Below are 23544 nucleotides of genomic sequence, written 5' to 3' on the forward strand. Positions count from 1 at the left end.
TTTATATATGTAACACTGTATTTAATTTGCATTGTTTATATGCAATACATAAAAATGTAACACAAATATGAAAAAATACATCATGTTTGTATGCCGTAGTTAACAATTTTGACCTTATCTGCATCACTCATTACAGAGATTTGCAGTGATATAAAGATAACAGCACCAAACAACCATTCAATGAATTGGTCAGCAGACTTAATGTGCCCAACTTGGGCAGACCAAGTGAAATACACTAACAGCCCAAAATAAATTACATACAAAATCATATGAAAGTACCTTGGCAAAGCCAAATGAGTCAAACGTTTAACATAAATACTGTTATTTTTTAGTAACATTATTTGCTTTCACACAGACTTGAATAATGTTTTGCGTCCACTTTGGAGGCCATTATTCTTTTCGGAGGCAAACTACAGACAAATCAATGTTTTACCTACGTGATTCGCAGACAATGTTACATAACTGAACAACTGGTTCAGTTTTTAAAAAAAAAAAGAATAAACAGCTAAAACACAATCATAATAAAACAAAATACCTAATTTTCATATCTTTTTGACCTTACTCCCCACTCCCCATTGCAACAGGCAATTATTTCATAGTGCACTGTACGGGTCATCCCAGAGCTAGGTTACTAATGGAATTGTATTTTCTTTTAACACAGGGCTTTTCATCTAAAATCAGGTTTCTGTGGTTCAAGCACTCAAGTTTCTTCTTCCTTTGTTCCAGTAGTCAGAAAATAAACTTTAACATTGAACATCCTAGATATGAAAGTACCTGTTTTCCTAAACTTTAACCAATTGGTTTCAATAGGTCAGCATGGACTAAACATATTCATGCAGTCTGGGGAAGGTCCTTTGACCTGGAAGAGGAATTCTGCTAGATTTGGGATTGGTTAGTCCACAGCACACATTATTTGTGGTCAGGGAGTTTATTATATTTTTATAGTTCATTAGAAAGTAGAGTTGGGTTTTAATGTTAGATGCCCACTAGCATCTAGTAGGTGTTCAAGTCATATGTCACTACTCTAAAGGTATGCATGGACTATTCATGTAAATTCTGTTACAACCAACAGCATTGTAGAAGTGATTTGGGTCACGTTTTGAAACTGGTGGTCCTCCTAGCTCAGTTTAGGAAAATTCCAATGAGTTTTTTTAAGATGAGGAAGCAAGCACCATGTGGACCAGGGCTTTGTAACTGGGATAAGTGAAAAATATTTTCAATTTTACATTATTATCGATATTTGAAAATGCAGACAAAGAATAAAATATAACAAAACATTTTGTGTGCGTTTAGGTAACAAACATACAGATTCATGGAGACAAAACAAATTGTTTCCTAGATCAGTGTTTTTCAACCTTTTTTTGAGCCACAGCACATTTTTTACCATGAAAAAATGGTTACAAAATGACACTCTGTAGTTATCTTGTCTCGAAGAATAAACAAAGTAATTAAGCTACCTACTGCCACCCACTGACATGGAAAAGAATTATATGACTCCGCCAGTCACTACAGCACAGGCACTCGACAATGGTAATTGGATAATTTCCCACGGTACACATGAAGATCTCTCACGGCACACTGGTGAGCCGTGGCACAGTGGTTGAAAATCACTGTCCTAGATGATGGGTTTGAGATGCACAATCATACGTTTCTAGAAAACTATTCTGATCTGAAAAAAAAAAAAAAAAAAAATAAAAAAAAAAAAAAAAAAAACCCTACAACAAAGCAAAATTATCATCTTAAGAAATTACAAATATACAAATAGTGTTACGCATTTTGATTCAGTCATCTTTATAGAAGGAATGATTTAAGTGGAACTTAGAGCATGTGGAAGGTTAGAAGTCAAATACTTTATGGCTTCCATCCCTGACCAAGGAGGAAACAAGAATACCTGGTCCTTCAGATCAGGGAAAAAGTGCTTACCGCACAATTTTTTAGTCAACTTGAATGAAAACCCCAAGAAACTGGCCAGATTACCTAATGTCAGGTTAATGTCAATATGGAAGGGGGGGGGGGGTGTTAGGTTTACTCTATTCAGTGTTCAAGCCATAAATTTTTTCAAGCCAGGTGGTAAGAAATTGTAGGTGGCAGCCCCTATACTGTGACCCAACTCTTCAGTACCCACCCAAAAACAGCCAGGTGGTTTGCCATTGCAACTAAACCGCATGGATTTTTATTCTCACTACCCCTGCACTTGCAAAACATGGCTATTTTGAACATTCTCTTCAGACCAGCCAATCTAATCTGATACAGGTCTTATTCCTGGTTTAAGCAATCTTGTCCAGAGCCGCACATTCTTAATGAAAGTCTGTAAGTAATCATGACACCCTCAAGCAGTTCTTTGAAATAAATGTCCCTCTATAGGAATGATTGGGGCCATGGCACACACATACATAGAATGTAAAGGAACTTTCAAGGATATTTTTTGAATACAAGTTGTGCAGCACCAGTCAGGGCCACAGGCAGGTATCAGACAAAGTAGGCCACAGTCAGAGTGATAGGGCCATGATCTACTGGAAAACTTGTACCAAAAAGGGAGGATGAGATTGGCCCAACAAATGGCATTATTAGTGTGGGGTGGTTTATAAACCACCTCTGAAGCACCTATGCCTGCACCTTACAAAAGCAGTCATTCTGACTTAATACAGAGTTAGGTTTGCAGATTTCAAAGGCCATTGAACACTTCATGTTCCAGTTAAAGAAGCCCAAGACAGCCCCAGAAACTCATAATGCCAGGTGAGCTGATTTGAACTAGGAGACTAGCCTTATTGTTCCTAAAAAGCTAGAAGTCCCCAAGCTGCAAAAACTTTGCCATGCACCTGGACTATGTGGAGTATATTTGGCCTGTAAACACTTAGAAACATGATATGGACACAATGAAGAATATATGAAAAAAACTCTAAAGTAATAATATACATTATTGTGAATACAAAAACACAAAAAATGACAATAAATATGATAAGTCAAAGAACAGTAAACTCATTTGCATTGATGGGCAAGCCTACCAAACATGTAACAACGTTTTTAGCAGAAACTGGCAATTTAATCACTTGATGGCCACAGCATTGGGAAAACATTGAGAGGTAAAGCTCGGCTCTACACTCCTTACTACCAATTTCCAGTTAAAAGGTTAACTGTAGCTTTAAAAAAAAGGTAAGTTGCCATTTAAATTGCAAAAGAAACCTCTGTGAATAAATGGAGTACAGATTTTCCAGGGCAAGGCTCAAGCACAATATTGGAAGCCCATCTGTTCCATTGTCTATGTACTAATGATGTAGCAAATCTGGCCACTTGTCTACATCCTAAGGATAGTAGAAGGGCCAGTCACAGAAGCAGTAAAACAAGCAGACACGCAATAACGTGCTTGTGCCAAACATGGAAAGAATGCTTTACCGGATTCACAAACATTGTTTTTGCATTTTGCAAAACAGACCGTGGCCATCTGATCAACCATAAGGATAGTTGGTTTGAATGCTACGATAAAATTTTTAAATGTTATGCAGAACAATCTGGGGACATGCCTCATATGCTATGATGAAGAATGCAGCCCAAGCTGCAAATATCATTATCAAAAGATTTTGGTAGATAAGGAATTCAGAGACTAATGAGATTTCCCCAAACATTATGCAGAGCCAAGAAGAGATTAAGCCCGTCAGCATCTACTTAAAACCAAATTATCACACTTGGAAAAACTTACTCTTCAACTAGTCCAAATATCACCTACTATCCACATAAAATGCTTTGTTACATATATCAGTAGCCTGTGGCAGGCAACAGCTTGCGGATAAATGGATTCCGCATTTGTCTAAGAAAATAAAATATCTTCCAAACAGGAATACACTTTTCTGCATATTTGTAAGAAAATGCATGGAGCACAGCGACATAAGAATTGATTTACTAAAAAACTTAGGGATGTTTACTCAGCAAAGTGTTTTATTTGAAATATGTTTAAGGTAGGGACTGTATTTAGAAGTAAAGCCACGTTCTTCTGTTTCACCGAGTTTTGTTTAGTATAAAGAATCGTCAGTTTAGTTATATAACCAATATACCTAATTGATAGGTCTTTGGTCACTGCTGTGACGATAAATGGTCCACAAGAAAAAGTTTCATAGTATTCTTTATCTATCATATTCTGTTATTCTAGTACAGGCTTGGATACGGATGGATAACTGCAGACAGGTAGTCTGCCAACCAGCAAAAAATGCCGATTATTTCACTCTGGGCACAAAGCAAATTTTAACATCATGTACAACGGCAACAAAATAGCTGAATGATACGCTCTACACAATTTATCTCACCTAAATGACTGTATGAAAAATGTGTGCGGCAATGTCATTACAAGCAAATGGTTTTACTTACAATAAACATGGCAGTTGCAGTGCTAAATCAACATCTAGTATTTAGAAGAATCCAGTTTCTCCCATTTAAAACAAAAAATAAAAATGAATGATACAAAAAGTTAGTGCCTATAGATCACTTTAAATAAAAGGTTTACAATGTGGGTATCTGTGTCATTTAATAATGCTAAGAGTTTCAAGTATTACTCCCTGGGTAAGGTAGATAAGGGGATTGTACCAAAAGTACACAAAAATAGTCACGACCTTACCTGACAGTATAACATTAAAGTGAATAGAGGACTCACAAAAACCATCCAATAATGTCAAACTTGGCATACCCACAGATATGACACCATCATGGCCCATGTTGGCTGATATTTGATGGGAAAAAATGGTGCGATTTCTCCAGACACACATCAACTCCTGTTTACCAGTCACAAATAGACATGATTTTTGTGCCCCATGAATAATATTGTTTCACTAAGAGAAGTATGGTTCCAGGTATCTGTGCATGAACACATACATTAGGTCAATCCTATTTATGGATCTTTCATGTAAGGTATTGGACCTAAAGTTAGTGCCCATGTATATGGTGAACTGCGACTTTCCCCCATCCTTACCATGATTAGTGAAATTGCTGCACCAACAACCTACTGGGGATGGACTTAGTGTTTTATCCATAAAAGATCTTTAAATGAACCAAAAGCTCTCCACTAAAATAAAGAAATGAGTAATAAAAGTATTTTTCCAATCCTGACTACCATACTCTTTTCATGTATTCCTGCTTCCTAAATATTATTCCACAAACATTATGGCTTTTTATACTTAGCACTGATATGAGATTTTGAGGGAAAAAATAAACTTTATGAAAGGTTAACGATAATATTTTCGACTGTCTCTTCATTGGCAGATCTGGGATCAATCTTAACAATTGCATTGGCTGAATTTATAGTTGTATTGTTTATAACATTTAGGGTCAAATCACATCCAAGTTTAAAAACATACATTTATGCATCAGCATTTTAGTGCAATTTGCCGCTTCTCAAATGTGTCCTGTCGAGTTGTGACAGCTTCCAGCAAACTTTGTGGTGAGAAATTCCCAGCTCCTACATATAAAAATACATAAACAAGTACAGTAAAGAATAGCCATCTAAAAGAACACCTAAAGAAAAGTAAACTCATTACATTGTATTTCACTTTACACAGTTGGTTAAATATTACATTTTCAATTGACCTAACTGATTTGAGAAGATTTATCTGAACCATGAAGTGTGCCAATGTTTCCCACTCTTTATTGTTTGCATTTCATTAGATATCAGACCATGGCTCTGTAATAAACCATTAAGAAACAAAGATAATCTAACTCTTGACATATTGTTACAGTTGGCTTTATAACACAAATAGTACTTTCCTTTAGGAAATGACACACTAAGCAAAAACCAAACAGGTCCTGTTTAAATGGCATGGCGAGTCAGGGGATGTGTGTGCTTTACTCTAGCTCATCTGGGGCTTGTGCATACAGGAAGGTTTGATTTTTAGAAAGTTTTGCAATGAAAGTGTTGATATTGCAAAGCCATAGTGAAGTAGATATTAGAATGGACAATACAGACTTTGAAGATAAACAGCTGGATATTTATAAGGATCTCTCATATGCTTTGCACCCCTGGCTCCCAGCTGCTCTCATATAGCTTTCTGCTGAAAGAACCAGAAAGAGCTCCATGAGCAGCAAAAAGCCTGAGCCCATGTGAGCAATCAAAATTACATATTGGGCTCTCCTCCAATCACAAAACTTACAGCTACATTCGGCACTCTTCATTAATAATGTGTCCTGCAAAGGAAGATTTCCACAAACCCTTTTTTTTCTTTAGATGTTCATAGATGGCTCCCCTTTAGGTTGTGTTTATGTGCATGGTGTTCTCATGCAAACAAGTTGCCATGTTCTTACACAGTCGAACTGTAACGTGCAATGCTTGCTAGTTGCCACTTATTTAGGCAGAATCACACATGTGAATAAAAACACAACTACCTGCAATACTGAGAAATACTTCATCTGAAGTTTGAACGCATTAGAAAAGCAAAGTGCACTGCTGAAAACTGAGTTACTATACAACTGGCTCCTTGGAGATCCTTTGGGGAAAAAAATACATATAGACCAATATTGCTGGTGTCCTATTAAACAGCTTCTGCCATGTTTCATGAAGCCAACACTTGTACATGTAAACATCCCTGTATGAAAATCATGCTTTGCACCTTTGCCCGTTTTTTGCAGCCTTTATCTCTTGTGAGTTCTTTGGTGACGGATGAGGCAGGATTTCTGGCTGAAGCGCTTATTGCATTCCTCACATTTAAAGGGACGCTCCCCAGTATGGATCCTTTGGTGTTGGATTAGCACAGAGTTCTGGATAAAGCTCTTGTCACACTCATTGCATTTATAAGGTCGCTCTCCTGTGTGAGTGCGCTGGTGGGTGATCAGGTGCGAGTTGCGGCTCAAGCTTTTGGAGCAGAGAGTGCACTTGTATGGGCGTTCCCCCGTATGAATACGGTGATGTTTAATAAGGTTAGACTTGACAGTAAAGCTTTTATCACACTCTGAACATTTGTATGGCCTTAGCTCTCCTTGCTTACTTTGCTTGGGTTCCATGTTGGGGTTCAAGAAGGATTTATTAAAGAAGAAAAAGCTATAAGGACTGTCTATCTGCTGCACAGCTGTGATAGGGCTTAATGCTTTTTCATCAGTGCAAGGTATAACAAAACCATTTTGCGAGGAATCTCTCGCTATCCACATAGATGCAGGATATAATTCACCATTTATACTTTCACTAAAACACTGGGAAAGGTTATAGGTCATAGAAACAGGCTCTTGAAGGTTCATTTGGTCATTCCATTTGTCAAGGTTTTCCTCTTCCATGTTAGTGCTGAGAGGAGTATCATCTGTAAAAAAAGAAGCACATGTGTATTCACAATGACCAAAATTATATGACAATGCATTATTTCATAATGAATTTTCCTGTCTGTGCTACCAAAGGCATAGGTTATGCTTGTATTTATCTTTTATTCACCTAAATGCAAGCTGTAATGTATGCGCGGCATAGCTCAGCATAGTAGTTCATCGATGTGCCGACTTGCTGACCTGTGGAGTGTCCACATTTCTACCTACATTATCAGCAACACAAATCTTGGCTGCAAGTCCCTGCTTAACCCGATGCTTTTCAACAACTTATGGTTTACACCATGGGAAACAATGTATCAAAACAACTTTTCAGTTTTAGCATCACATATTCCTTGTCATTTGGAAATGCGAGCTATAAAACCAACAAATTATTTGTACTCTGTGCCATGAGGTGTTCAGTTCCAAAGCTAATCTGGATTCTTGCCAGGAAATATCAGGACTGAGGATGGTGAATGATCAGTGAATGGATGTGATGTAACTGTGAAGTGTTCAGGGTTCAGAAGGGGGGATATTATATACCAGTTGTTGGTTGTTGGAAACAGGTGATGATCAGAGATAACCCGGCCCTATTTTCCACTGACTGACAGCATGCAAGGAAGGCATTAGAAGTCTAGATTTATATATTTGTCTGTGGGACCCAAGCAGAACTAAACAAATGTAAACATCTGTGGAAAATTTACAGAATTTACCAGTGTAGCCTGCTCTTCACTGACTAACTCTAAATCTTTAAGTGTCCTCAATTAACACACAAAAGAATATAAATGCATCTATAGTACCATCAACAATGTAATATTTCATAACTACTCACATGAACTATGATAGCCATTTATTTCTCCTTCTGAATCTGGGCTTCCCGATAAATACTGATCCTCGTCCGGTTTTATTCTTGATAGAAGATCAGTATCCATTCTGACATAATCTAATAAAATGTAAGAACACAGGTTTTCATACAGTCAAAAGTGAAGATTTTACAAATTAATTAGTTTTCAATTTCCGCAAACGTATGCAGAAATTTTGAGCACACCAAGTTTAAAATGTTTAGTAACTGGTTTATAACTGATATTTACCTAACAAACCTTTACAAATACCATAGTAAATATTAGCTGGTTGTTATGGCACACAACAACCAGTGTTTCCATTGGATGGTGGTACCTAACAAGTTCCTTCTAGCCAATATTTACTTTGCTAACCTGTATGGCAAGGTACTTGTACTACTGTTCAGTGCCACATCTTTATTGAGCTAAGTGTTTATTTGTCTGTAGGGTAGACCTGAAGAAAAATAACAGGATCTGCAAAAAACACTGCTAAAAAGAAAACAAATCATAATGACCAAATTAGACTACTAGCATATACAACTTTATAACCTAAGATACACATGAAACATCTTTTTATCATCATTGACATGTTTTATCTTTACAACAATTACCTGTGCTAGGACTGTCAGGCTGCTCAAGATCATCTGATGAGCATGCTGTGTAACGCAAAACTTCCTCTTGTTTGATCTTCCGTAAAATGTTTGGATTAACTGTAGGGTAACCTAAAAATATGAAGGATTCACATATAGAATATTACTTTTTTAGAGGATGTTTATTTTTTATGCTAGAGGGATTGTTTTTTTTTTTTTTTAATTTAGTATAGTTTTATCACACTAAAACAATACTTACTGTATAATTGAATTCCACAAAAACATTTACCCTTAAAGGTTTTAGTACTTAGACCCAAGCAGATAGATTGGATTTCTGACTTAACTATAAATCTGCTGTCTCCCTCCTATGGTTATAGGTGGTTTCTATATTCTCTGGAATGACCTTAAACCGTACGGACTCTTTAAAAAAATGCTTTATTGATCCTTGTTTTTGCAAGATTTGAATGAAAAAGTGCATATTTCTACACTGTAACTAAATGTATAATATCCAAAATAAAATCATTTTTAGGACTATTATGTATTTATTACTTGCTGGTACCTAGTGGCTTCTTTGCAGAAACATCTAAATTAGTTTCCCTAGTGTATGACAATCAGTTCTCATTTCCTCCCATTTGCTAAATAATTAATTCAGGATGCTTTATTATAGAATCCAGACTAGACATCTTTAGCAGGAACCTCTTTACACTGCTCTGGCTCTGGCCAGGACATCACTATAATTAGCAAGACTGTCTTAATGTCAATTTGGTTCAGGCTTGTAATATCAATCCCCGACTCCTTACTTAACCATACAGGTGGATTCCACCTTATGCGGATAATCCCAGTAGTACCTGGATTCAGAGTCAGATAGATAATAACAAACATAGCTTGATATAGGAATAGTTTCTTGCTGAAAATATGGCAAATAAAGACCAAACATACTTACCACAACTTGTGAATAGGTGAATTCCATCCTTTATAATTTTGGCCTCATAAGAGCTTCTGGTTTGAATCACAATATTAACACCATACTTCATCAATCTCCAATAAGTCTATGTTTGTCTCAAGCTCCCCTTAGGAAGCCAATATGGGGAAACGAGTTAGGTATAGGGAATTTAGAGACCTCACCCAATAGGGTATACTTTAAAAGATCAGGTTTTGCCATAGGACCGACCAGGATCCACTCTCTTCTGTGATTACATTACCTGTCTAAATTCTATAGGAATCCCACCTCTTTGCATGCAATCAATGCATGAGGAAAGGGACACAGTAACTACTTGAAATAGTTACAGTGTTTAACTCTATTGCACATTATCTTGGTATTGTTAGGAATGTTATTTTTGAATACAAGCAGCAAAAAGACTCCTCTTTCTCAGTTCTCATTATTTAATACAATATATAGTTAGGGGTTTGCTGCATTATCACATCCTTGAACTATCTCTACCATACACAACACCCTTTATAATACTACAATGCTTTAATATAACTACATTTATACTGGTATAATTTGAGAAAAAAACCTTTTAGCATAGTCATAAATCTAGACTATTCCTCTGCCTTAAGAATAATTCCTGTATTATCTTAAATGAGTGAGTCCTCATCAATCTTATATTAGAACTATCAAATGATTAGCTGTTATGTAATGGAGTGGGAGAGTAGGAGGATTTAAGCAATTAAAAAACTCACTCAGTCCAAAACACATCATTAAAGAGTAATCAAAAAATGTTAAAAGAATGTTTCAATAAAAGCCTAGTCTGCTGAAAATGGGAAAAAAAGTGCCAATGTACGCATGCAGTTCTTTCCCCCATTGCAGGAAAAAGCCCCTTCTGTGCACGTCAGAGATCAAGCATGCGCAGTAGGAGCAGCCCAAATCTTTCTGGGATACATGATGTATGCATCCCAAGAGGCTCTCTGGCCTGATTCAGTGTTTACCTCTGCAGTGGTAAAGACAAGACGGGAGGGGTTCTCCCTTTTTAAAAAAGAAATAATTTAGAGGGGGTAAAAAAAGGATTACTTTTATATAAAGTAGAAGTTCCTGTAATCGGTCCCACTTTATTTATAAAGCTGGTGGATATGACAGGCATCTCTCCAGCTACCAGTTTTTAGTTTTAATATTGTACATACATATTAAATGTTTTTTTTTTTTTAAGAAGAGGATTGATATTTAATATTGTGAATTATTGCTCTTTTTCGCTTGGCCATCCACCTTTCCCAAACATTAGTGGTGCGGGAAGCTGCTGCTTTATTTTATACCTGTGGAATACAATGCTAGAGACTTGAATTTGATTCTCACCGAGTGCTATTAAGGCTTCATAGTTTTCTTTCATGATTTTCTTATAGAGCTCTTTCTGCCATTCTTCCAGCATTTCCCACTCTTCATCTGAGAAGTATACAGCTATTCTGTTAAAGCTGGCTGGAGTCTGAAAGACAGGCCAACACAATACATGTAATTAGTCCTTGCAAAGAAATAACCACCAGCAACACACTGCCACCACAAAATGACAAAGCCATACAATATAGATGATAGAAAAAGCACAGCAACAACTATGTGTTCAAAGATCAGTGGCAATCAACTTTCAGTTTTTCATGCAGTCGCTTGGTGCTTTTGTACAATGACGGTTTAAAAAGCTTGCAAGTCGATTGTTTTTTATACCTATTTAGGCAGATGACGTGGGACTGGTGGCTCTATTGTGTAGCATTCAACTTGCCTCTGGTTGGTTGTTACTGTAATTCATCATTGCTCTTTGTACATTCTACAGGCACCTATTTATCTATTCCATGTTGATGAAGGAAATGTCAAGGGGAAAATGGACACCTGCCAAAGTACACAAGCATCTGGACACTGTATAATAGAAGAAAACACATAGCTCAATTCAAACCTTTCTTTGTAGAGCTCGGGGCACCCGGCTGCAGCTTTCCTTTAAAAACTGGGACTTGTTAGGAAGAAGTTTTCTTCTCCACAATTGTGGTTTTCTTGAACGATCGTTTAGACTGTCATTATCCTGAAATTTATTTGTTGTAAGAGACAGTATTAATATATACACAAGTTATACAGATTCACAAATTTTCTAGTAAAAAAAATGCTTTTCTCAAGTTTTTATGCTGTTAATGCATCTGAAAAATCTGATCAGCGATGCACATTTATTTTACAAGAACTTGTCCATTGTGAAAACTTGGCTAACTAATATTTCAATCTTTCATACACAAGAATGCCGCAAGCTGGGGTACACGGTCACATCCCCACCTTCCACGTATTGTCATTAAAACAACTGACATTGTCCATCCTTTAGCATACCAGTGACTACCCATAATGTAGGTGCATTTTTCCTGACTTTGCAAAAGATCCATCTGCCTCCCATATTCCTGGAAGTAATCAATAAAGCTGTCAAAGGAAAGCCACTCGTACCGTTTGTTCTGTGGTATCCTGTGCTGTGGACTGGCTGGTTGCCTGGTCTGCATCTAACTTGGGACGCTTCTGCTGCTCAAGAAGGTTGTCCAATAACTAAGTCAAAGAAAGAACAAAATATTAGATCATAAAAAAATAATGTGTTTTTTTCTTACAAAAGCTACACTAAATAGCTGCATGTTACAGCTTAGGCCAGTCAGCAAGGCCCACCAAATCATTGAATATGTATATTTTACACATTAGGGCTCAATATGAAAAGTAAAAATGTGACTGGCAGTGGCAGAGATATCCTGTCATTTCCACAAGCTTTTTAAATATTTAAATCATTTCATTTTGCGGTAGCTACATAGACATTACACAAGATGGTCAGATTGTCTTTTGTGATCATTGTTTGTGATCCCCCTTAATCCAATTACCTGCTTTCTTTCATGGATTTTCAAGTGATAAGCTGCCTGTCTTCGCAGCCTAGGAGCACCAGTAGAAAAAACTGTAGGAACGGCATTGACCTTCAGTTTTCGTCTCATTCGCTTATAGTTTGGTTCAGATGAATTCAAAGGGTAATCAGCACTTGATTCAAACATGTTCTCTTCAAAGTGCTCTGAACACAGTACATAATGCCCCGGGTTCTTCAATAAGGTGTCCTGAACAAATTCCTTCACATTGCCCACATCGGTACGGCTGAGATGTACCCAGGTCTCAGCCAGTGGCAACTCCTTGGGGAAAGAGTGCATAGAGACCGCTGAGGGAAGCTTACCACTGTGGTTGGTGCAGCCATAGGCAAAGCAGTGAGGCATTTCAAACCTGCAATTGGAATAAGAAAAAACATTTTCAGTGCAATGCATAGAATAAGTCCACTTTCTAAAAAGTATGTCTGCATTGCTTCATTCGAAAGCATAAAAAATGAACTCTGGGCATAACACCAATCAGGTAGCCTGAAAGCCCAAAGGCACCACATGGCTACAAATGAGTATTACTGTATAAAGAAAGGTCTGCTCCTTTTGCAAATAACTTGCTTTGAAAATTTTTCAACAGTAACTAGAACACCAATTAGACCAAGGATCACCCCATTGTTAGCAAGTAAGACGTTCAACATATAGAAATATGTAACCTGGCTGTGCATACATAACAACAATTTACCTGCCAATTGAAGTTTGAAATTTAAGCTTTAGGGATGCCAACATTCCAGCTTTTGATCAACCAAGTCATGCTGTAAACATGTGATAACTGTGTCTTATGGAGTAGAAATCTCACTGTGAAATGTGGATACCAAAAAGTGAGCAATGAATGCTGGAGTGCAGAATTTACTGGGGAGGAGATGACACTGGGGGTCGAACAGTATAAGCCAAAATGAATTTATCAAAGGTGCTACAGACAGTCCTTGTTGGGTAAATGGTCTCTTATCTGGTCTTCACCTTCTGTGTATGCAAGTATTTCACTTCCAGTGTGCAGGAAATCACTGATCACAGGTAATGTAAGTACAATGGATCTAAAGGCACAGTGATGAAAAAACTTAGATACAAAGGTTTTGCATTTTACTCTGAAATGCAGATTCAATGTCCAAAGTAACTTACAGCCAACATTAAGTACTAGCTGAAAAGATCACTCTAATTATTTACTTTTTTAAATTGACATGTACAAGTTTGCTGGTAAAAAAAGGACTTATATGTAAAATTTGTTCGGAGATTGATGCAAAAATAAAGGAGCCAGCTGACATTCCTATCTTGCATGCGAATGCAATTGTAAAAAAAAAAAATATTGTACCATACTGGCCTGAGAATTACAGACATACATTGGAAGCCAAATCATATATCATGTCACCATGAGCATAAGTAAAAATCTGTCGTGCTGTAGGGATGACTGAAAAATGCACTCAGTTCTCAGTTGACTAGTATTTGCAGCGTAGGATATAAAGCAGGATTTTCATTTAAACAGTCATTTTCCGATCTACACCTTACTAAATGCAATGCTTTCCCTTACAGATATACTAAAAACATGGCTGGGGTATTAGCCATGGAGAACTTGAGTTGAACACCTCCTTTACTAAAGTACTCCACAGCCGGTCCCACAAGATTTGCTGATGTCAGAATCTGCTCATGGTTTGTGCTGGAGGCTCCAATATTAGGAAGCAAAACCGGGTGACCACAGGAAATACTGGCAAGTAGTTCCTAGCATTTTTGGGAAGAACTTTGATTGTTCTATAAAAGCCAAGGGAGGAGAGCACAGCAGGTTGGCCAGTCCTCCACAGCATAGAATGGACACCGTGTGTACAGCCCCCTCTCATTAATCTGTCACTAGAAACGATCGTGAAAGATTATTTCCAGTGACAAAAAGTCTACGTGTCACTGCCTTAAGACCTTAACTAGAAAAAAAGATCTGGGAAGGTTTTCCCTTCTGGGAATATGCATGCAGCTCTAACTCCTGGCTACAATGTGGTAAATAGGAATTCTTCACATTTAATATTTTATAGTTACCTGAAAAAACGAATACCTCATTTTAAATATTTTGTGTGTAGCGAGCACCATAAATAAAAACACGGACACACTATAGAGTTCATTTAAGGGACTTTTGGAATCCCCTTTGAGATGCTGACATTCTTCCCCAGTCCCATCCATTTCATCGCTCTTTCAGCTGACAAGTATTAGTGGTTTCCTTTATTCCCCTTTCCCCTTGTGTATGGAAAACAGGCAGACATAAGAATAAAAAATGTTGTACGAGTTAGTCTGTAGACATTGTTTACTTTGCAGCAGATTATCACCCTCTGTAGACTTAACTTTCTTCACATGATCAGTTCCTGGAATGCCTGGGGCTTTTGGGTTTGGATTATCTATTACAGTTGCTGCTTTCTTGCCAAGAATAAAATATAAAAAAAAAATTCTTGCCAAAGTATGAAGAATCTTTTTGTAACGCTGGAGAAAAAAGAAGCTGCGGTGAATGTTAAGCGAGGGAATTTTTAGACTTGTTACTGGTATACCCACCAGAAGGTAATCTTTGATGTTCACATGGAGGTTATACATATTACTTGTAGCTCAGTATGTACTGGGAGTGGGATTAACATCTCTGCTGAAGGACAGCTAGATAGACCAGGCACTAAATCCAAGCTCAAAATGTAAGTGTAAAGTTGTCTTTGAACTTCTACAACTTTTCACTGAGTCAATCAAGCAATCACCTTCCTCCACATCATGCACATGGCTTTATGGTTGCAATATACCAAGCCCAAATAAAGGCAACTGTAGGGACATCCATTAACACTGGCTGATATTTTTGATAATTTTTGGTGGACTCCAAGTGGGAGGAACTGACCTTCTGAACATTATCTAGTTCAGCAGTCCACCAACCGGTGGTCTGCAGGAAAATTTTGGTGGTCAGTGGCCAGAGCCACGCGCCAGGAATTGTAGGCTTGGGGGGGCAGGTTGTGTCTTTGGAGTGGGCAGGTTCTAGCATCATGACATCACTCTTGGTGGAAGTTTCTTCCCCTTTGAGTGACAGACACCTCCCTGTGCATGCACGGTCAGGAGTTTGTGCATTTAGTGGTCCGTAGGTCGAAAATGGTTGGCGACTACTGCTCTAGTTGGAGGCTGTTTGCAAATTTGAGTAGATTATCAGGTTAAAGAATGTTTCCATCTGCTAAAAACATGTGTTGGGCATATCATTTGGGTCATCAATTGTAGCTACGAATACAAATCTGAGAAAGAACAATAACTGGAAGTGTGTGAAGACGTTTGTGAACAGTTGTATGGGCATCCATAGGGACTACAGACAGAGGGGTTCTGGAGCAGGATGGAGGAGACGTGGCTCAACTCCCTACAGACACCTCCAATGCTGGCTTATCTAGGGGATAACAATAGGAATTAAGGTTTTTTACAGCCTTTATACAGCTCTAAGGCTACATACACACGTGCAATGGTTCTTGTCCGATAATCGGACGAGAATCTGATGTGTGTACAGTGCTCTTCATCCATCATCCAAACAACCATTCTGGTGGATCCATGAACGATAAACAATCGTAATGCAATTGAAGGGGGGAGAGCACAGTGGGGTGCCGCTCCGTCGGTCTCCCCCTCCCCTCTCCATGGAGCAGAACAGTGCTGTATGTACAGCACTCGTTTATGCATCATGCAGTCATCTGTTGTTGGAAAGGATCGTGAAAGATCCTTTCCACCAACAACTATTGTATGTGTGTACATAGCCTAACCGGTATAAATGACTGGCATGTAACCTACCAATATTGGCAAGGGCTATTCTTTCTTGTCATCTTTCATTGTGTAATATGAAATTATATGTATTCCAATACATCAAAATCCAATGCAGTCAGATCACAGCATGGTAGATGTTTTGCACATGGGGAAGTCATTATAATCTCTGACTTGACATATGATGTATTTACAAACAGCAGCAGTCCCCAAATCTGTAGTGTTGTTCTTGCACCAGCCTCGGGCTTACGTTTATTATCCAGTTTTTATATAGAGCTGACATATTACGCAGCACATAGTTATTTTACTAACTGTCCATCAAAGGTGCTCACAATCTAAAGTCCCTACCTCAGTCATATGTCATTATTTTTCACAAGGACAATTTTAGAGGGAAGTCAATTAAGCTTTCTTCTTCCATGTTTTTGAGATGTGGAAGGAAAGCCACACAAAAATGGAGAGAAAACTCCTTGTAGATTTGAAACGGATACCCTGCACTGAAAAGGCGAGAGTGCTATCCATGGAATCAAGCATGCTGCCCACCTTACTAGATGCATATGGCAAACACAACTGCTCATGGTGGCTGTACACCAACAAGTCCAAACTTTTACAGAATTCCATGAAAATGGACTGCCCACATGAACCTGAAAATGCCGTCAGAGTATAGTAAGGGCTCACAAAAATGAGGGGTAACAAATAAGAAACATAAAATGTGTGAGAGATAACACAAATTAAAAATGTAGACCTAGAACAGGCACAACACTCACTTTATTGTCTGATCCTAACATCACAAATCCCAGAAACAAACAGCTCATGCTGGAAGTGATATGTTTTTCTTGTAATGCTTCTATCGGCACAAAATGCCAGCTCTGACATTCCAGACACATTAAGCATCCAAATTTCTGGCACTTATGCGCCTGTAGGTCGCGGTTTTGAGAGTCTGATGTGTTAACAGAAGAAACAGTCGATAAGTAAAAGATCTGTATGCATTTTCTGCTAAAATGCATCACATGTCTGAACTCCTGACACTGGATCCCGTGCTGCAGCCATATTTCCCCCAGGCTTCTGATGAAGTCATCGTAGACTAATTAGCCCATCAGTAAAGACATGTGACCAGTAAGAGAACATTGTAACAACCAAATGTGGAGAATCACAGGGATACATTAGTCTATTACTAAACTTTGGTAGAACAAAGGAAGCATTGATCTATAAATTTAGTAGAAATGTGGACCTAAACTCAAAAAAGTCACCAGGAGGTAGTAGTATTAGTATATTAGCATGTAATGATTCTTTTGTCAAAGTTTGCATTTTGCTTAAAGCGGACTGAAACGCAAACATTTTTACTTTACATAAAAGGGTAGACAACCGTTGTAAATAAAAGAATAATAATATTAGGACTTAATAGGAGTGCAGATCCCTCCTGGGATATCACACATTTCTTGAGGCTCTGACTGCTCCTTCTGCGCATGCCCAATCTCTGGCATGTGCAGAAGAGACAGTTTTTCCACCAAAGGAAAAGAGATGCTGATATCACACATGCGCAGTGAGATGGGCTCACTTTTTTTTTCTCCCCTTAACAGCGGCTAGGTCTCCAGATCTAACACCCGCACACTACGAGATCGGGTGACATAGCAAGAAGATAATAAGAGGACAACGGAAGAGAGGACAGAAGATGGTGGCACCCGGCACTTCCTCCACGCAGGGATGAAGAGGAATTACAGGACAACACGGGACCAGATTGTGGTCTCATTTCTACCCCTGAGATCGCAGACTGGAAGGTCAGCTTTATGCTGACCACTGGTATCAGCTATCATGTTCACCTCACCCTGACTATCATGACAAAGATTTAATTATTACAAAGACAGAAGGGTTTCACACACAAATGAGCTCATGCAGTGTCCTCAGAGTTATACTAAATGGTGAATCTTGAGAATCTTCCCTATATACCATCCCTCTATATTCACCCTACAGGGGCTGATCGCAGGTTCTACAACACACATATGACACATTACCATTTCATGGTACAAATCGTCTTTATTTCTACCATCAAGTATGCAGTGCTAGAGGCTGCCTGATTGGATATTGAAGATTTTTGGATAAGTTAGGCAGATCCTAATATTATTGGCACAGTAAAAGTACAGACTGATCAGATAGGAATGGATATGGTGAGCCTTCTTCACCCAATCTGACCAACATCAAAGGAAACATGGAACCACCATGAATATTAAATATTAACACAAGAAACACCATGAATGTGATACATTCAGCACAAAGTTATCATTTGTGGGATGCAAATACAATGCTCAGTCTCCCAAGATCCATGTAAGGGAGTATTTATTGACTTTTTAAATATGGAGGAGGAATTCTTGAAGTAACTTAAGTCTTCAGGGAAGCCCTGCTATAATTACTTTATCCACAGCTCACAGTATATTGGTGTATTGGTCAATGGGATAAATTATTTCACATTGATGGCCAGATGAATGGATATCACTCTTACAGACAGTCAAAAATATTATTGGAGTCAGTTAAATTGATCTGAGAGGTGCAAATTGTTCAAGGAACCCCTAGCAACCTCTGCAGGAACACGGCCGTAAGGAATCAGTATGCATCTTTTTACAGAAAAGGAGCAAAATCCTTGGAAAAAAGAAAAAATATATTCATATCACACAAACTCTATGGTAAAAATAAGGGATTAGCTTTCCTTTGAAATGCTTAACCATCCAATCTCTGCCGCCCATGGCAGCTGCTGACCTCTTTCCTCGGTGTCTGCCACCAACTGTGATAAGCTTTCACAGCCCGCAGACTATTCCCATTACCGTGCCCATCTGTCACTGCTTCAAGCTTCTTTGGGCAAGAAAGACATTTTTACAAGAGATTCCCACACTGAAATATACAATTATACCTCATCCTAAATAAGATAAACAGCAATAATGTGAACTTGTATGAAGTGCAGGAAGCCTTTTAACAAAGACCAGAATCAAAGCAGATACTCCAGAGGATAGAGGAGTCCTTCCTGAAACCTGTTAATCTGGGATGGAGATTAGTCAGTATGTCTTCCCTTCTAATCAGAATGCCTTGCAACAGTTTATTAACCTGCCTGCTGCAAAGGTTCAAATGTACAAAAATATCAATGCAAAAGATGCAATCAAAGACAAGAACAATTTGGTAATACCCCTCTGATTTTTCTACCTGAAATAAAAGTTTGCCTATATGGTCATTTACTCATCCATCCTTCCCACCGGTCCTCTTCTTACATTTCACCTTAGAATCAAATTCAAGCTCCGGTGCTTTGTCTTCAAATCTCTCCACAGTTCTTGTCTCACTTACCTTTCTGACCTGATAGGAAAATACTCTACTAGCCGCTCTCTTCGCTCCTCCAATGACCTACTAATGACTCTGGAATGGTCTTCCTCCTCCTATTCGACTTGATTCTACTTTCTGCTCATTTAAAAGAGCCCATAAATCCATATTTTGAAACTTGCCTACCCATCTTCTTCTATCTCTTAAATCCTCACTATTCACTCTCCACTACATATCACCCCTCCTATTGTGTGAGACTTCCCCCTCCCCTTAGATTGTAAGCTCTTATGGGCAGCGTCCTCTCCTCCTCCACATTTGGAAACAATTATTTTGCATGGTTTTGGTTTGTCCAATTTCTTGTTTATGTGTTGCCTGGAAAATTTAAAATCCATCTGAAATACTGAATATCTCTAGTTATATTTACAGCAAGATGTTGAGCATAAAGACACCTCAGGAAAATCACTTTTTCCTTTCAAAATTCATATTGAATACAGCAGTGAAATAAATACATAGCTTGCCACTGCCACCTCTCCTTCCAAAAAGCAAAAAAAAAGAAGACTAAAAGATGAATTTATTGAAAACGAGGGATGCTGTGAAGGTTTCAGATAATCTGGGTGACATTTCTAGTGTATTGCTGTACCCCATACCCCCCAGTGTATTGTCATTGGCTTCACAGGGTGTATGGGTACTCAGGCATGATCTGATCATACTCCCTGCGGGTCCAGAACTCTTCACAAAGGCTACGTACACATGTCAAATGATTCTTGTCTGTTTATCACCCCAGGGCTGGTATCAGACCAGAATCTGACGTTTATACAGCAACCATCTGGCATCGTTCATGGATCCTCCCTGGCAGATTCAAGAACCAGGAACGATAGAAATGGAATGGAAGAGGGAGAGAGCACAGTGGGGTGCCCCTCCATCGCTCTTCCCTCTCTATAGAGCAGACTAGTGCTATATGTACAGCACTCGTTCATGGATCTTTCAGTCTTTTGTCCTTGGAATGGTTTGTGAAAGGTTCTTTCCAACAACAAAAATCTAACGTGTGCACACAGACTTAGTCTATTTTAGCAGAGAATAGAGCAAAATGCTAACAAAGTTTCAAAAAAGATTTCCTGACTTGTTTGATCCCACGAATAGTCAACATGCAGGAGCATTTTGGTTGCAAAACTTTAGATTATTGTTTATATTTTTTAATTTTACATTTGCATAACAGTCCATTAGTAAACCCAGGTTTGCCTTTTATGTACTAGTTCGGTAGGTCAGGAAGTTGTAAATTAATCACTCCCTGTAAATCTATACTCAGAGACAAATATAATAAGTCTATGTCAAGTCTACCCCTCCTTGGCCAAGTGCCAGCCAACTCACAGCAAAAAGATAGCAGAACAACATGGCACCAAACAAGCCCATAATGGTAGATTGGATTTGGCTTTTTTTTTTTTTTTTTAGAAGTGGAGACCCATTGAGTCTGATTTATGAAAGCTCTCCAAGGCTGGAGAGGATTACCTTTATTCAGTGAAGCTGGGTGATCCAGCAAACCTGGAATGCATTTTTTAAAGCCATTTGGTAGAAAATGTGAATCCTGGACCAGGTTTGAATGGATCACCCAGTTGAATTCCATGTTTGCTGGATCACCCAGCTTCACTGATAAAAGTGTATCCTCTCCAGCCTTGGAAAGCTTTAAAAAATCCAGCCCATTGACTCCAAAGTGATTGGCACACGTTGGGATTTGTGTCTGAAACACTGGAGAGCCAGATATAGCTGGAAGCATGATTTTAACACAAGACAGCTGCCAGATTGTGTGTTTGTCAGATCAAGCGTGCACAATTTTTTATCAGATCCAGACCTCGGTACGTCAGGCAGCCAAAGCACAGAAGACTCTGGCATTGGCTTTCTCCAAAGTGGGATAGGAATAGCAACCGAACATAAAAATGTATTCTCCCTTCTACAAAGTCTCAAAACAAGAGGCCAGCTGAAATGGGGGGGGTACTCAATTACAATTAATTACTGGGTGATGATTATGGAATCGGCATGGAGATGAAGACAATAAACACATAAAATTTACATCACAATCACCGATTTATTGGATCAAAATCAGCCGGGTCATGTGATGAGCAAAATAAAATATGGCAGTGGTAACAGAAATATAAATGACAGCCATGCTGGTTGCCTGGCAGAGCTTGGGGCCCATGCCTCCCACCCGGCAGAGCTTGGCGCCCATGCCTGTCGGCTGGCACCCATGCCTTTCACCTGGCACCCATGCATCCCACCTGGCAGAACCTGGCACCCATGCATCCCACCTGGCAGAGCCTGGCACCCATGCATCCCGCCCAGAACCTCTGCTTCTCACCTAGCAGAGCTTGGCAGCCCTGCCTCTCGCTCATGCCTCCCGCCTGGCAGAACCTGGTGCCCATCCCTCCCACCTAGCACCCATGCCTCTCACCCATGCCTGCCACCTGGCAGAGCCTGGCACCCATGCATCCCACCTGGCACCCATGACTCCCACCTGGCAGAGCTTGGCACCCATGGTTATCTCTGGCTCTCAAGCTTCTGACTTGCTTCCCCTGGCATGCATGTTTTTGACTTTCAGTCCCAGATCAGCAAATCAAAAATCACTGAAGCCAAATGATCAACAGGGCAAATAAAAAAGCTGAGCATGTTCCTATGAGTCCAGTGACTGCACCCAGAGCACATCTGGGGCTGTGAACCAGGAAAAGAGAATATTGGTCTCTGGTTGTATGAGAGGTGTAGGGCATGCTGGGGCTTGTAGTTCCCCACACAGACCCTGGCTGTCTCACCTGCTGGCTGCAGACTCTCCTTTAGATCACACAGCGGGCAGCTCTGCGGGTCCTGGGCTTAGTCAGCAGCGGCTGTTACTGTGAGGCGATGCAGGTGGTCATCCCTCCTCGGATATGTCACTCAGACCGGGGTGTGCAGGCTGTGTATCCCCTCACACGGGCACATAGCACCTCCTACAAACGGCACACACCGGGGCCGGGCATTCCTCACCGCACCATGACACCGGGACAGTGCCGCTGCCTCCTGCCACCCCTGTATTGTTGTTCCAAAAAGAGTCCTAACAGGAAACGGAAAAGAGGATTATACCGCTATCCAATAACAGCGAAGAATTCCCTGACTAACAGGCCGAGCAGCCAATCACCAAAAGCGCTACCGTAGCATCCCGCTGAGTCTGGCATAGAAAGCAGCGCGTATAGAGCTCTCAAATCTGATAGCCTCAAGGAGGAATGCGATGCCAACGCAATGAGCCAATGGGAAGGAAGGGGGGAGAAACGTCACAATAGGTGGGCACGGCTTGGGGCGGGCCTTCAGAATACTAAACCGAAGAATGAATTAGTAGAATACAATCAGGGCGGAGCTTTTGGTGTTTTGATGAGCCTGGAGTGGGAGGAGTGGCTGTGACACATGTCACAAAGATAAGCACGCCCACTGTGTGTTCAGGACTCACCTGGGGATATAACTCCTGCAAGAACACGTGATTAGAGCATTTTATGTATTCATTCGTTTACCATTGCACAGATTTTTAATTCCGCTCCAAAGTTTTTCTGGCTTTGTGTAAAAACTGATGAGGGGAACAAAGTCAACCACAGTCAAAGATTCAGATTCCATCATGCAAAGCTGATTTCTTGACTGCTATGCAAGAAAGCTGGGAACTAATTATTAAAGAATATTGGTTTTCATTGGTGAAGTCCATACTTCAAAGAATTCAAACTGACATAAAAGCCAGAAGGATATTCAACAATGTACAAAGTAGTTACGATTAAAAAAAACATTATGGGACAAATAAGTATATAGATGTGAAAAAGGTTGGTGGTGTGGTACAAGGCGATGGGTGGAGAGACTGAAATACTTTGCCTCCCAAAAATATGCTGTTATTCTGCATTGGTTCTGCCCATATTGATTGTGCCAGAAACAAACCCTTACGGTACCATATTTGAACCTTG

At 39.4% G+C, this 23544-nt stretch overlaps 1 protein-coding gene across 4 annotated transcripts; it reads right to left on the bottom strand.

Annotated features, from left to right (window-relative positions):
* On the bottom strand, positions 1–22688 carry LOC140344039 (uncharacterized). 4 transcript variants are annotated; one of them, XR_011923463.1, is made up of 10 exons: positions 22381–22686; positions 12512–12896; positions 12096–12191; positions 11569–11691; positions 10983–11109; positions 8714–8824; positions 8096–8206; positions 6588–7268; positions 5343–5443; positions 1–1669 (listed from the first exon to the last, which is right to left on the bottom strand). XR_011923463.1 is itself a non-coding variant. In XM_072430950.1 (10 exons), exons 2-9 carry the CDS (start codon positions 12887–12889, stop codon positions 5352–5354), a joined length of 1164 nt encoding a protein of 387 aa, XP_072287051.1. In that variant the 5' UTR covers positions 12890–12896; positions 22381–22688; the 3' UTR covers positions 1–1669; positions 5343–5351. The 4 variants fall into 4 exon arrangements, 2 of the variants coding, with proteins under 2 accessions (XP_072287051.1, XP_072287050.1); XM_072430950.1 differs by having other exon boundaries at positions 7143–7268; positions 22381–22688; XR_011923461.1 differs by having other exon boundaries at positions 4360–7268; positions 22381–22685.
* Between the last annotated feature and the right edge of the window lie 856 nt (positions 22689–23544).

This window comes from Pyxicephalus adspersus, chromosome Z, assembly GCF_032062135.1.
Source record: "Pyxicephalus adspersus chromosome Z, UCB_Pads_2.0, whole genome shotgun sequence".
NCBI classification, from domain to species: Eukaryota; Metazoa; Chordata; class Amphibia; order Anura; family Pyxicephalidae; genus Pyxicephalus; species Pyxicephalus adspersus.